Source organism: Bufo bufo, chromosome 2 (assembly GCF_905171765.1).
Source record: "Bufo bufo chromosome 2, aBufBuf1.1, whole genome shotgun sequence".
NCBI lineage: Eukaryota > Metazoa > Chordata > Amphibia > Anura > Bufonidae > Bufo > Bufo bufo.
This window is the reverse complement of record NC_053390.1, coordinates 283809579-283825923: the sequence shown is the minus strand read 5'-3', so window position 1 is coordinate 283825923 and position 16345 is coordinate 283809579. Positions and strand designations below refer to the sequence as shown.

At 42.8% G+C, this 16345-nt stretch overlaps 1 protein-coding gene across 1 annotated transcript in view; it reads left to right on the top strand.

Moving 5' to 3' along the window:
- RBM19 (RNA binding motif protein 19) overlaps window positions 1-6791 on the top strand; it is a 60523-nt gene extending 53732 nt beyond the window's left edge. The window contains exons 23-25 of the mRNA XM_040416639.1: window positions 2382-2502; window positions 3850-3932; window positions 4976-6791. Of these exons, the coding sequence (XP_040272573.1) occupies window positions 2382-2502; window positions 3850-3929 (201 nt within the window). The 3' untranslated portion in view covers window positions 3930-3932; window positions 4976-6791. The remainder of the gene's footprint in view (window positions 1-2381; window positions 2503-3849; window positions 3933-4975) is intronic.
- The last annotated feature ends 9554 nt before the right edge of the window (window positions 6792-16345 follow it).

Sequence of the window (16345 nt, the reverse complement as noted above, 5' to 3'; positions counted from 1 at the left end):
CCCCTATACACCAGTAGATAATCGTTTGAAAAATCATGTAATCGAGTGAAAGTGATTAATTATCGAGTAGTGTAAAAGCATTGAATGAGCGAATGACAAGCGATAAGCATTTAGTTGGTCGTTCTTGTTATCGCTAATGTAGACACCTGAAGACCCCATTACACAAGTAGATAATTGATTAGATCGAGCGACGAATGAGTCGTTATTCAAGTTGCATTTCCCAACTGTGGAATCATCTGTGCTGTGAACGATACCTCCAAACTTCTCAGAGCTCAGTCTGATGTAGACACCTGAAGACCCCATTACACAAGTAGATAGATAATTAATTAGATCGAGCAACGAATGAGTCGTTATTCAAGTTGCATTTCCCTACTGTGGAATCATCTGTGCTGTGAACGATACCTCCAAACTTCTCAGAGCTCAGTCTGATGTAGCATGTGCTGGAAAAACAAGTCCAGTCAATGGAGGTTCCACTTTGCATCTTATGGGACTTGAAGGATTTGCTGCTAACGTCCTGGTGTCAGAAACCACAGGAGACCTTGTCTTAACTGGCAGAGCTGTTTGGGTGTTTTGGGAGGACCTACACATTTTTAATATTTTGGCTAATCGGTGCATATTCCTGTCTAACAGGGGTAACGATATTGAGCAAGTTTTAGAACCTAGATGTCTTCAAAATATCAACACAATCGAACAATGCTTTTGAATCTCAAGACCATAAGTCTATATAAAGATGCCTCACCTCTCTGAACTTGAAACACTGTGACTTTACACTAGTCTAGTGCCAGGCAATCCTTTGATACCCACACGGCTTCAGATCATGGAAAGATATTCGTCCACAGAGGTAGAAATTGACTATAGTGAATTCAGCTTTTTCCACTGGTGATGGTTGAGTAGGTATTCTATGAACAGATGTAATGTGGTTCAGTGTATATTGTACAAATGTAATTTTATTGGAAGGGATTTTCTGGTATTATGTTTATGCGTTTTTTTAGTGCACTTTGTAGTAGGTCTTTCACCATTGGCAAGATGTCTTTACAGTCAATGAATGAGAAGATCTTTATTTATATTCTGGGGGCAACAAAATCTTCAAAGTGGGCTGATAAGTGGATACAGCTGGATTGATTAAAGGGATTATATGGGAATTTATATTGATGACGTGTCCTGTGGACACCTGCAGATCAGCTGTCAGAATAGGCTAGCACTCCGTGAGCGTCATGGCCTCTTCATGGGCCATGTGACATCACCGTACATTGGTCCCATGACCTAGTTGCAGCTCAGCCCCATTCAAGTCAATGTAGCTGAACTGCAATACCAAGCACAGCCACTATACAATGTACAGCATTGTGCTTGGAAAGCTGCCGGTAGTCAGCTATGCTCACCAGAGCACCGGTGAGAACGACGTCTCCCTGAAACAGCTCATCGGCAGAGTTGCCAGGAACTCGAACCCCCGCCAATATGATAATGATGACCACCTCTCCTTAGGATAGGTCATCATTATCAATTCCTGGATAACCCCTTTAACCTTTTTACATCCATTTCTACATAAAACCACAAACGTCACATGAGCAAGATCCTGACCCAAGTTTCAATCCTATTGTTTCTTCAGGGGATTGTGATCTGTATTAAGGCAGTGACATGCAGTCGAGCTTTAGAACTTGGGGAGCACCTGAAGTCATCATAGAGCCCCTGCTCCCTGACTTTTTTTTATTAGGAGTTTGTAAATTTACAGTTAGAGAAGGAGATTACAAAGAAAATATTTGAAATGATGTATGGATTTTTGAAGTCCATTTTTTTCTGTAGTTGAATGTTGGTCATACATGGAAAGATGACCGATCAGCTCTACTACATTGTTGCATCACTTATATTTCTAGATAACCAGTAGTCTAGTGTTGGGAACCTTGTAGACATGACAGTGGTATTTACCATCTTACCAACATTTATAGTATATCCACATGGTAAGTACTGGTCCCCCTCCACAGGGTATGTCTCATAGATGTGGGTCCACCTCTAAGAACCCCTACTGCCTCTAGAATCGAGGTCCGCCGAGTCAGCCACGATGCCTGCTGCAACCAGGTTGAGCACTAGAGTTCACTTTCATGGTTTCTGTAAGTCAGTGCTAACTTGTGAGATGCAGAAACGGTGCAGCACAGTGAGTTGGCTTTTTATGTAAGCCCAGCCACCTTGCAGTCTGGATCCAGTGGGATGGGATCAGAAGACCTGTGTTGTAGAAGTTGGTGCAGGTCCCAGATGTACGACCCATATCAATCAGACGTTCATGTCTTATCCTGTGAATATGTCTGTTTTGTTCACATTTGATTCTTTCTGTACAGAATTAGTTGATTTCCATTTTAATACTTGTTGAATGTCTTCCTCCTCCCCAGAGAGCATTCGATGCTCTTTGTCACAGTACCCATCTGTACGGGCGTAGGCTAGTCCTGGAGTGGGCAGACACAGAGGAGAGTGTGGAATCTCTCAGGAGAAAAACAGCTGAGCAGTATCATGGTGAGTAGTCAATTCTGGATTTAATTTGTCCAAAGGTGTAGATTGTGAAATGTACTTATCCACAGGAGTCCAACCTGACAACTACCCAGGGGCATTTATAGTATACACCGATCTAAAGGAGGACTGCTCGTTTCTACAAATGTGCTGCCACAGTAGGATCTTTTGGTAGTCTTTCTCCCTTTTTCAGTACACTACAAACCACCTCTTTAGTTTTATAGGGTTTTTTCTTTATTTTATTTAAAGGGATAGGGCAACTTTTTTTTTTCCCCATCCCCCTCAGATCCACACACCAACTCACTAGTAACTTGCTTACTGTTGAAATGTGGTTGCATTCTTCTTTCCTTGGAACCCGATCACGTGGTGCTGGGGGCCGCCATGGTTTTACTGTTGTTTGCACGGATAGTATGCCAGGCACCCAGTAGTCAGAACATTGATCATTCGGTGTTCTTCCCACTGAGCATACATTGTATCCTCATCGGTGTACGGTTCCACGCATGCACCGTAGCGGTGAGTGGCTGAGCGGGCTTTTCCTGGTATCTGGAGCCGGGACCAGAACGACATTGGTTAAAGGTGAGTAGGGCATTTTTTTATTTTATTTTTTTATCTTTTAATCCTTACATTGTGCTACCAGCCGTTTATCTCTTTCTCCTATGTATCCCTACTGCTTTTTCCCTATTATATTGTTACTTTGTTATCTTAATATCTAGAATTCTCTGCTAGCTAAATTGTAATCTTCACCCAGGTCTGTTTTATTCTTTGTTTGCGTCCCCTTTACGTTGCTCATGCCTTTCCTAAGCTTTTGCCCTTTTTACATTTGCATACTTTCCTCTAGTCACTCTCACTTTTCTTCCAAATTCTTGCAGACCTCTCCTCCTACTCCATCTGTGTTTCGCTTCCCCCTCCTTGCTTTTCTCTGTCAGCAACTGTGTCTCCTAGCAGGTTAATTAGTATTGACTAGTTTTCTGCATTCTGTAAACATGTCAGTCAGTGGGGCCTCCCACTCCATCCTCAAAGGAAGGAACTTCCCTGGAGAAGACAGCAGGGCAACAGTGAGAAATAATGCCGGGGATTTGGGGAATATAGCTGTGCCACTCATCCAGGCAGTCACCCTCCAGTGCATGAGCTACTTAAGCACGTCTTTTGGCCAGGAGCTTCAGATGGGCATTTTGCTCTGGTTTGCAGGTGTAATGCATACATGTGCATAAAGAACTTTTCATACTAACCTTACAGTTGTTGCCATGAAAAACCTTTCCTTGAATATTCAGATTAGCCAACAATGCCACTTACACTTGAACGTCTTTTCCCAAATCTTTGATCAGTCTCCCATTTTTCATTTCCCTTATACAGGTCTGCCGAAAAAGAAGAAATCCTCTGCCCTGATGGAGGATTTTATGGGGAGCTTAGAGCCGGATGATGCGGATGAGTAAGATGTAAGGCTTATAGTTTTCCTGACAACAACATCTTATTGCATTTAGGGAGGGCGATGGAGTCCACTTCCACCCGCAAACAGAACGCCAGCCAGTAAATACGCTGTGCAGCAGTGCCACTGTCTGCCCCATAAATATATAATACAGCTGTTTATCTGTGCCAGACATATTCCGATGATTTGCTCCTGTTCTTTGCTTGTATTTGTATTGTAGTATTTTTGTATTACACAGGTCTAGCCTGGCACTAATTTATGAATGTGTTTTATATTTGGATGCAAATGCCTTTATCTACCTTTATGCATGCCCATGCTGACAGGTGGTGTCAGCACATAGTGCAGGTAGCTAGGAAAACCTGGTCGAGCTACAGCTTTCCGCTTGGACAGATGAAATGGGACGATGCCCCCCTTTTTTCCTCCCCCTGGGCACCATGTGATTGACACTTACAAATGACCCAGCTGAGCGCGCAGCGCTGTGACCGAGCCGCTCCTCCCAGACTGCCAGCGTTTTGTCATCTCATTACCAGCCGTCCCCTGATTCCACTCAGCCGAGAGAACCTTTAATACCAGCAATCTCTGTGTAACACGGTGGCCAGATGGGCTCCTCTCCCCCTTCTCACCCAAGTGCAGCCTCCCTCCTCTGGATGCCCATTCTGTCCATCGTTTGTATTTGCTCTCTTCTCCTTGCTCCGGATCTCCTCCCCCTCTACTTATATTCACAGTACTTTTCTAGCACACACTTCACTTGTACATTTTCTGTATTCCTTCTTCAGCTAATTGTTCTCCTTTCCCTCTTCTCGCTTTCATCCGCTTTTTGGTTAGCTATTTACCTGTTTACCCCTGCCCCGTTTTGAGCTGATCGTAATATTCCACCGCGTGTAAAATGTAATTCCATTTTCTGGATGCATTTACAATGGCCTGTCACGCGTTTGGCAGGCACAGCCGTCGGCTCTCAAATATCATGCCTGCCAGCTTCTGATTTTCACCGCTTGTATTTTTTTTATTATTTTTTGGGTTAACTGTACCTTCTCTCTCTCCCACAACATATAGGTTTCCATGGCTTTGAAGCCATTTTCATCCTTTATAACATCTGTGGACGACTGAGTCCCTATTTCAAGGCCTTCATTGGACACTGATGGAATTGCGTGACTTCTGGCCCACTGTGACTTTTAATACAAGAGAGCATTTTATACCAGAACCGGCGTTACCTGCAGCTTGCCGTCAATGGACTTTTTTTTTTTTAAAGATGTGTTTTAAAGATAAAATGTAAAAGCACAATCGTGAGAGCCATCATTGGCTTCTGTCAACATGTAATCTGTTTAGGGCATATATTAGGTTCCAAGATGGTTAACAGGGTGAGCCATTACCCTCTCAGTGCATTATGGGACTTGACGGTTATGACATGTCCTGTTAATCATAGGCCCGGGGGGGCAGTTAGAAGGCCTGCTTGGTTAATTAAAATATGCTTTTTCCATATTTATGGTCCTTGATTCCTTTAAATATTGAGAAAAAAAAGCAAAAAACACCCAGTCTATAGAAATATCATACCGGAGAAAGAGAGAGGCTTATTCAGATTTTAGGATCCGCATAATCTTTGTAAATATGGGCACAATGTTCTTTTTTTTATGAGTGTTAATATATTTTTAATGCCATTTTATTACTAATAAAAATCAGCAAAGTAGAAGTGGGTACTAGTATTGGAGCTATAACCTTTTACAGACTGTCTAGGGTTAATCCCTGGGTTGTGGGGCAGTGTGAAGATGTTAACGCAATGTGACATTTGTGAAATTGAGCCTCAGCGTTGCCACGGTGACAGCCGGACCGCCATGCTGCCTGATGAGATGTTAAATGGTTTTGGCCTCCTGTCAGTGCGAAGCCCTTCCCCAGGGTGGGGGCGGCTGCTCAAGGGACCCTTCGCTTCATCCCTGCTCATCCAAAACCAGGCAGAGGTGATGTCCAGCCATGGGACAGAGTACTATTTATTTCTAAGCTACCGGTTTTACTGTCATTTTATACTGGCCCAATGAGCGGATTCCATTGTCGTTCTGTTCTTTCTACACCGACACACAGATATACATAGATGTCCTTTCACATATACAGCATGACTTCTGCAGCCTCATACTATACTGTGTCTGTACATTACACCATGTTGGGGTATCCATGCAGTAGCCTAAACGCTAGGAGGCACCAAGACTGTACCTATAACCGCTGCCGGGTAATTCAAAAATGTCAAGAATTTTATAGCAGAAAGAAAACCTAGAAAGTTACTTAAATGTAGTACAATTAACTTTAAGTTACTCACAACTGTATTCATTATATGGTGCGACAGGTTTTAATTGTAGGATTTTTCTCAATCCTTGGTTCCTATCGAATCCTGTATCGTGTATGTAGTCGTAGTTTGCATTTTCTTCAAGCACGACCCCGAATATCCCACATCTTGTCAAACAAAATGGAGAAGCAGCCTGAGAAGTTTGTGATGTACATTCATACAACAGTGCAAAAAAAAAGGTCCATTAAAAACGTCCGTCTTGAATTGTATAGGGGCTGTCGGTCCGTGAAAACGGATATTTAAGGCCAGTTAAAAAAACGGCTTTTTGAATAGACCAACAGACTTCAATGGATCGGAAATGGTTTCTTTGTCATGTGAAAGTATCCTAAGACCGCTTTAACAGTGTTCGGTCAGTGATTTTGAGCCAAAACCAGGTGCTGCTCTTAACATAGAACAGGTGTAGATCTTTCCCTTATACTTTATCTCTGTGTAGACTCTGCTCCTGGTTAAGGGTCCATTCACACGTCCGCAAATGGGTCCGCATCCGTTCCGCAATATCGGGAACGGGTGCAGACCCATTCATTCTCAATGAGGCAGAACGGGATGCGGAGAGCACACTATGTGCTCTCCGTATTTCAGGAGCTCGGCCCCGAACTTCCGGGACGTGGCTCCGCAAAAAAATAGAACATGTCCTATTCTTGTCCGCAATTGCAGTTCTATGAGGGGTGCCGGCCGGGTGTATTGCGGATCCGCAATACACCACGGACGTGTGAATGGACCCTTACGCTCACAATCACTGGTGGAAATCATTGACCAAAACACTGACTGTGTGAAAGCAGCCATAGGCTAGGTTCCCATCTATCACGTCTCTGTCATCAGCTTAGCAGATCCATTTAACAGATACCTAAAAAACGGATGACAACGGAAGGGCAACCATTTGCATCTGTTTTATATAGACTTCACTGTTAAAGAAAATCCACATCTGTCTCTGTCCAGTCTGTGCAAAAGAGATGCAAACAGATGTCCTTCCTTTGGTATCTGTGTTTATGGAATCTGTTGGATGGATCTGCTAAGCGAATATTAAAAACATTATGTAAACCCAGCCTAGAAGAAGCTTCAGTGTAGTATATATATTTCTATAGGGGGAGAGCTCCACATCTCCTTAATAAGTATGGTTAAATGATAAAACGGACTTCCATAGAAGGGAAATAACAGGTCTAATGTATCAAAACTGGCCTTGTTGATACATTTCTTTAGTCTTGTTTTTTTATATTTTACTGGGCCTGCCATATAGAAGGTATACCATACATTTAATTTGTGTATTGTCTATGGGTAGACTGTAGAGCAGGATATGTGTGGTTTATGGCAAGATAAAAATCAATTGACAGATTTCATAGTTGGTTAGACTCTAGAAAGTGATGATGTTCAGAACCCAACCCCCAGAGATCAATAAGTGACAGAGGAGAGTTGTGCGTGTAGTGTTGGTGCCCTGCCTTATGTAGGCCTTCACCAGTACAATAGAGGTATTGTGATATCACCCACCCTCTATTGATAGCAATATGACTCTGCTTATTCTGTCACAGTTTACACAGCAAAGCTGTCAAGTGAGCTACAAAAAGCTGGAAGCATTATCATACTGTGCCTGCTCCGGTGACCTGTGTGAAATCGGCAATATTTCAGTATGCTTTTTATGTGGATAGTGAAATAAATGATTGAAATGTCATTTTCTGATGACACACTCCCTTTAGAGAATTGGATTGGATGGGATAGGAGATTGGACTAAATGGTGTTAATAGAACTGCTCCCGACATATTTGCTTGTGTCTATGTTGGAAATGGAAGGCCAAATAATTGGGAAGCAGATCACCAGTTTCTGCAAAACTACTCAAACCTAAAAAAAAAAACCTGTGGGGGTCATTTATTAAGACCGGCGTTTTAGACGTCGTGCTTAATAACCCCTGTAGCTGGCGGTGAATCCACTGAAGTTATGAAGAGGAGCCGGCTTCTACATAACTTTGGCGTATCCAGCGCCAATCTAAATGTAAGCCAGCTTTCTTGCTGGCTTACATTTAAACCATTTTCTACGCCTAAAACAGCCCCCCCCTTCCCCGCTCATACCACACCCACTTTTTGATACCTAGCGTTGGTGGGGAAAATTCACAAATTGCGGTGCAAAAGACCTTTGCGCAACAAACTGCGCCAGACATACTCCTAATATAGGCGTATTTCTGATCGTAAATGACCCCCTATGGGAGTTAGGTGAAGACTGGGAAGATGTACTATTATGTCCTATATTTCTGTATAAATACTGTACATGTATGATATATTGATTTTTGACCACTTCAGTTGATTGCGCCTATTTCTAGTCTTTTTTTCATTTATCCAATTAGATGCAAAAAGTTTTTGTGCGAGATACGTTGTTATTTTAGATTATTTCTATCATTATTCTTTCCGTATGCCTTGTCAACCCTATCACAATGTCAGAAGTAAAATTGTGTGTCCTGCCATAGTTGATGGATGTATTAAAAACCAAGTGCTCAAACTACCGCTGGATTACCTCAACTTTGTGTACATTTATGTTTTATTTTGTGTTTATTTTGCCACATTATCCCTCCCTTTTATATTTTCATTGTCCTTGGATGATTGATGATTTTTCAGCTACCAGTATGCCAAAGCTTAGCAGTTTTTAGTAAAAACAGAATTGGCACTTACTGTGACAAGTGTAGTTAATTTCCAAAAAAAACTGTTTTTTCTGTAACTGAGGCTGCTCAGTTCTAGTGATCAAGGTCACTATAGATCAGGGGTGGCCAACCTGCGGCCCTCCAGCTGTTGTAAAGCTACAATTCCCAATGCCCTGCTGTAGGCAGTCTGGGCATGCTGGGAGTTGTAGTTTTTCAACATCAGGAGAGCCGCAGGTTGGTCACCCCTGCTATAGATGATGATAATTACATAAACTAAGGTTTTGCCAGATCCTTTGTGAACTGTGTCTGGTTATTACAGGTTGAAATTCCTTGCAGTGTATTTTTATCAGAAAATGACATTTTTAAATCACATTTTTGTGTTAGGGTACTTTCACACTAGCGTTAAACTTTTCCGGTTTTGAGTTCCTTCCTAGGGGTTCAATACCGGAAAAAAACGGATCAGTTTTTTCCTAATGCATTCTGAATGGAGAGCAATCCTTTCAGTATGCATCAGGATGTCTTTAGTTCAGTCACTGTACGGTTTTTGTATGGAGAAAATACCGCAGCATGCTGCAGTATTTTCTCCGTCCAAAATTCCGAAACACATGCCGGATCCGGCATTATTTTCCATTGAAATGCATTAACGCCGAATCCAGCCCCAAGTGTTCCGGAAAAACGGACCTGGTTTTGCAATCTGCACATGCGCAAACATTTAAAAATGTTAAGATAAATACCGGATCCGTTTTTTCCGGATGACAACCGGAGAGATGGATCCGGTATTACAATGCATTTGTGAGACGGATCCACATCCGGATCAGTCTACAAATGGTATCCGTTTGCATACAGATTGCCGGAACTGCCTGCCGGAATCCAACAACGCAAGTGTAAAAGTACCCTATTTTTAGTAGAAAAGAACTGATTGTCACTTTTCTACTAACTATTATTCTTCAGACAACGAGGGTGTGTCTACTGAAGTGAGCACCATTACTGTACCTAGTTATAGTAGAGCCACTGGATTATAGTTATATTTTATTTTTAATTATTGTGGGGGTTTTTTGTTGGTTTTTTATTATTCCATTCCACTATGTGTATTTAAAAAAAAATCTTAAAATGCGTCACGTTTCGCACTGGTCACTAGGCCTTATGTCAAGTCTTCCTGTTCTTTGACAGCAACCACATGGACCATAGGCACACTGAGCAGATGCTCATTAATTTATTGACTGTCTAGGCATCCTCTATGCGGAGGTCACTGTAAAAGGAAGGATTAGATAAGTCATGTCCAACACCTATTTTAAATGGTGGATCCTGTGTATCATCTGTCATTTGTAATCTTGCCTGTGATGATAATGAGATGACTGCTGCAAGGTGATCAGTACAGAACAGAAAGTCAGAACATATCGGGGTCCGTTCACACGTCTGTAAGTGTTCTGCGGATCCGCAAAACACGGACACTGGCAATGTGCATTCCGCAATTTGCGAACCGCACATCGCCGGCACTATAATAGAAAATGCCTTATCTTGTCCGCAATTGCCGTCAAGAATAGGACATGTTCTATTTTTTTGCGGAAACGGAAGCACGGATGCGGAAGTGCGGATCCACAAATGTGGATGTGGACAGCACATTCCGGCCCCATTGAAAATGAATGGGTCTGCACCCGTTCCGCAAAATTGCGGAACGGATGCGGACCCATTTTGCGGACGCGTGAATGGACCCTCAGGCTTAGTTGGCAGTGCGAAAATTGCTGGATATTAGGATTTTAAAAAAAATTATAGATGACATGGAACATTAAAGAAAAATTACCAAAAATGCCCAAAATTTTTTTTAACATAAAAATGTTTTTAAACAATAGCTAATATTCTGATGACATTCCCTTTAACGATGTAGGGTGCATTCTTGCATACCAACTTGCACTGTGAGATTATTTTTTATTTTTTTTTAGCAAAATGCTATGATTTTCTGATCCAGTTTTTAGACAAATTTATTGTATCAAGGGAAATTATATATTTTTTTCAGGTATAAAAGCTATGTGGTCAAAAAACATGATTTTGCCACTTGGTAATTACTTACAACTACTTGCTACCAATGCCATACGGCAAGTGAGAATATGCCCTTAGGTCTTATAGGCTGTAATATACTATATAAGGCCTTACACATGGCTTGTATTGCAGATCAATGTTACGGCTGGGTATTTAGCGCTAAAAACTGAAGTTGTTGCATTCCTTCTGTGGAATGCAAAAAAAAAAAAAAGTCCCTTCCTACTTCTTATTTTTTGTATTTAATCTGAAAGTTATTATTTAAAAGTAGTTTCCTAGCACCTTGCAAAAATGTCTATGTATGTTTGTACTTATAACAATGTGGCGATCTGTGGCTGTGACCATTCGCTTCTTTTCATATATTATGCTAACCAATAAAAGCAGAAGTCTGGTAGGCACAGAACACACCTTAACCATGACCACTAAAATGACTAATTGCTGCAGAAAATGCATGTCCTCCACACTAATCATGAGACATAGCAGATTTATAGCCCCAACACTGTATAAGCATGTGTGGGTTTGTGAGACTCATTTGTTAACTCATTCACCACTGGACTGAAAACTAAAACCATTTTGGGATCTACAGGTGCAGACTCTTTATTTATTGGAAGGATAACCTTACAGAATGACTTAACTGTTTGAGTGGCACTTGTGCATCCCTTTTACATTTGTATCATTCATTCTCCCCTCCCAACCCCCAAGGCTCATTTTTCTTATGCAGTTGTTCCTTTAAAATACAAATCCTGATGTAGAATAAAATCGCAATAACCATATGCAAATGTGGTGAGCGGAACGCAGCGTGTAAATCAGAGGAGAGAAGAGCCAGAAGCAATAGGGAGCGGGAGAGAGAGGGAGGGGGGTGACCTGGGGTTAATCAGTTTTACTGCTCAGTGAGAGAAAGCTGAGCGAGGAGAAGGGGGGGGGGGTGGATGAGGGATGGAAGGCAGAGACAAGAAAGAAGGAATAAGACCAGGCAAAAAGGCAGAAAAGAACAGGTAGGCATAGAGGAATAACAGAAACGGTAGAGCTGCATTATTGCATAGAATGTGATACTGGTTAGTTAACCAAGTGAAATACAAATTAACAATGAAAATCAGTCAAAGCGCTGAAAGAAGACAATATGGTTAAATGATGCGGAAGGCAGAAAATGGGAAACATGAAATCTGAAAGGAATGGACAGGGAGGAAACAGGAGAATAACCATTTTGACTAATGATTAATATAAAGAAAAACACAAGGAGCATCGCTGATGAATGCCTGTGAAGAGGAGCAGAGACGAATCAATGTAGGGGTAAACCCTATACCTTAACGTATGTGAAGAATCTTAAGAGACTTGATTAGCCAGGGCTGTAGTCAGTACTTTGCATGGATACCCCATACAGTACATCAAATTCTTACCCTAAAGAAACTGTCAGCCGCTCCAAACATATATATAACATGGGCCTAGCCTATCAGGCCTTAGGTCAGCCTAAAAATATAGAGATGACAAAAATGGGATCTAGTAGGATGTTCTGCACAACGCACACTGCAACTTCTTTACTTTTCAGCATCTGCAATAGTAAACCTTTTTAACAAGGGGCATGTTTCTTATGAACAAGAAAAAACACATTTCTCCTTATACCATCAGTGCTGAGCACAAGCTATACCTGTGTTTGTATGCATACAGTATATATATATATGTATAATCAGGTATATCCAATTGCAGTTTGTTTTGCATTCAGTTTGAAATGACATTTGTGCATCAGCATCATATGCCCCCCTCATTCCTTGTCTGATCAAAGCCAGGGGGATTAACACTATCTGGAAGTGCTTCTGCTACAGATCTTGGTTGAAAAGGACGCTTTGTTTATTAAGAGGTGGCAGGATGGGACAGATCCCCTTCCCCAAGGGGCATGTGAATTACAACTGTCCTCACTTTCAAAAGATGTTAAAAGATGTGCAAAATCTCAGCCAGTACAAGCTCCATCATTCTACTTGATTCTCTCGGGGCAGTAAGATAAAGTATACAGCTTATGGGGCTTCTACCAGGGAGAAACATTCACTCACCTGATGTGAGAGCTCAATGTAGAGCATGTATTTGAATCTCAATCTCAGTGTTTGAATGCCTTTAAAGAGGACCTTTCATCTGGATATCCTTAATCTGATTATTATCCTACCTTATAGTGTGACCCCCACTGATGTCTTGGCACTTTTTTTTTTTTTCTCTAAAGAACCCTCCATTTGTCCACTGTGGTCCCCGTATCTTTTGGCGCATCATATGCTAATGAGGCGACTCGGTTATACTAGGCGTGGACTTGTATTTCTCCTGGGCGCGGTTATCTTCTCCCTGGCTGCGAGCGCATCCAATCAGAGCGCCCCGCTCTTAGCCAGGGAGAAGGAGATCAAGTTCTCGCGAGAACTTGAGCTCCTTCTCCCGCGAGAACTTGAGCTCCTTCTCCCTGGCTAAGAGCGGGGAGCTCTGATTGGATGCACCCATAACCAGGGAGAAGATAACCGTGCCCAGGAGAGATACAAGTCCACGCCTAGTATAACAGAGTCGCCTCATTAGCATATGGGGCACCAAAAGATACGGGGACCACAGTGGACGAACGGGGGGTTCTTTAGAAAAAAAGTTCCAAGACATCAGTTGGGGTCGCACTATAAGGTAGGATAGTAATTAGAGTAAGGATATCCAGATGAAAGATCCTCTTTAAAGAGGTTGTGCACCTTTTTATATTGATGACCTATCCTCAGGGTAGGTCATCAATTTCAGATTAAACAGAGGGGGGACCGACTCCCGACACCCCAGCCGATCAGCTGTTTGAAGAGAAAGCAGCGCACATACGAGCACTGCCCTCTCTTGTTTACCTGCTCACCATCGCAACTGCAGCGGCAAGCAGGTGTAATTACAACTATGGGGGGTGGTTTGGCTAGCAGCCAAGATGACTGGACATGCTTGAGCAGGGCCCCTCAGTGTATGCTCTGCTAGGATAAATCCAGAGCTCATTTGACCACATTTGAATCTCCTTCTGCATCCCAGCTGCTGCGGATATCATCCGGAACCAGAGCTAGCACTTACCTGAAACTTGCTTATCGGGAGCCAATATCCTCTCTTCTGTTGGAGCGCTCTGGACAGTGCTGCTTGGAGATCGTGGGGGCATCTTCCTGGCACTGTGTCCCCCTTTGCGTTGAGTACCTCGACCTTGGGGAGTCCTTGGTGATGGGATGAATCGTCCTGGAGGTGAAACCACATTGGCGGACTTATCTTCACTTGATGCATGGTTTTCCCCGCCACAGGGCCACTTTCTCAACCAGACTCAGCACTGAGAAGAAAGGCAGGGCCTCACTTAATGTGCTGCTGCGAATCAGTCTGCTAACTACCTTGCAGTGCTCCTCAATAAGTTACCACACTCAACTCATTGTTTTGCAGAGGTCTCTCGGATTGACTGTGAGTGCTTCGTTATATCTTAAGTTATACACCTTCTGAGCATACCCCAATCGGCAGTATTATACTATTGCAGTGATTTTACACAGTGACTCTGTGTCTCTTGGCTAATCATACTACTTATTTATCCACCATTTGCTTTACTTGCCTCTCTGACTACCTTACTTTACTGCAACACGCAGTTAAAAATGAGTCCACAGAAGGAACAGAGTGCCACTGAACGGCAGCGTGAATTTGGCAGACGACAACCAGAGGAGGGTTCACTCTCTCCACTATTGCAGTGCCCTGTTCACACCAGAGATAGCACTGCTACAGAATTCACAGTGGCTGATATGTTCCTCAGGAGGATTCTGATGAAATTACCCTTAAAGGCGTTGTCCGAGTTCAGCACTGAACCTGGACATAAGCCCCCCTTCACTCATTTAACCTGATGAGTGAAGCATGGGAGCATTTCTAGCTCTGATGCCCCACCTTGCCCTGCATAGCGCAGAGCAAGGGCTGTTTGTTTACTGCCGGTGACTGCTTTTTCTCAGTATGCTAGAGGCTTCTACCTTGTGGTGACGTCACTGGAACTAATGGGCGGTCTTTAGCACTGCCCCATCTTGTAAAATAGACTAGGGCAGTGCTAAAGACCGCCCATTTGTGCTGGTGATGTCACCAGTAGGGATGAGCGAATCCACTTCGGATGTTTCATGATGACTCGCATAAAACTTTGATAGAATACTGTACGGAGCGAGCGCTCCGTACAGTATTAGAATGTATTGGCTCCTGTGAGCCAAAGTTATTACTTCACAAAGTCTCGCAGGATTTCGCAAAGGAATAACTTCAGCTAATAGGAGCCAAGACATTCTAATAATGTATTGTTGCTCCGTACAGTATTCTAATGAATTTTTATGCGAATTGACTTTTGATCTTTCACTTGAGGTCGATTCGCTCATCCCTAGTCACCAGGCTCACTGCTAAGTGGAAGCCTCGGCCTAGCATACCCATAAGAAGCCCGGTAAGCCATTGGTAGGGAAGAAAAAGCCCTTGCTCTACATGATGCAGCTCAGGGCAAGGGGAAGCAGATGCTCCACTCATACAGGCTAAAATAGTGAAGGGGAGCTTATGTTCGGGTTCAGCTCTGAACCTGGTCAGTCTGTTTAAGCAGGTATCTGCTTAAGTCCTGACCTGGGGTTCCTGGGCCAGGTCCTACACAACTTGAGAGACAACATGCAGAGGAGCAGATTTCACGTATAGAAGATGCTGTTGCTCCAAGGTCCATTTCAGACCTCAATGCTAAATCAGAGACTTGGAAGCATTTTCTCAGATGCAACTTTTTCCCTGCCCTTTGCTGTTGAAACGGCACATAGAGTACAAGCTAAACCCCCACCTCCAGGGTCCCCTCTAGGCTACATTCCTAAACTGCAAAGACCGAGAGAATCTCCTGTTTCTGTCTGGCTAGCAAAAGGATCTTAAGTATGAATATTCCAGGGTATCTATTTTCCTGGACTTTTCCATGGAGCTGCAGAAAAACTTGTCACATTCATGGATGTCAAGATGCGTCTGAGGGACAGCAATATACCATACTCTATGGCATATCCTGCTAGGCTTTATGTTGTTGACGGCAAAAGATCAATATCTCACCACACCAAATGGCTGACCTTGCGACCAGGCTCTCTGAGAAGATAAGGAACCTTCACTAGACCACAAGGAACCTTCTCAAGACTTCTCTTGGATCTGGTTTGACTTTATTGCCATTGCTTATTACTGGATCTGCCTACTTGATGGATCAGTTATACACTCACCTAAAGAATTATTAGGAACATCATACTAATACGGTGTCGGACTCCCTTTTGCCTTCAGAACTGCCTTAATTCTACGTGGCATTGATTCAACAAGGTGCTGATAGCATTCTTTAGAAATGTTGGCCCATATTGATAGGATAGCATCTTGCAGTTGATGGAGATTTGAGGCATGCATATCCAGGGCACGAAGCTCCCGTTCCACCACATCCCAAAGATGCTCTATTGGG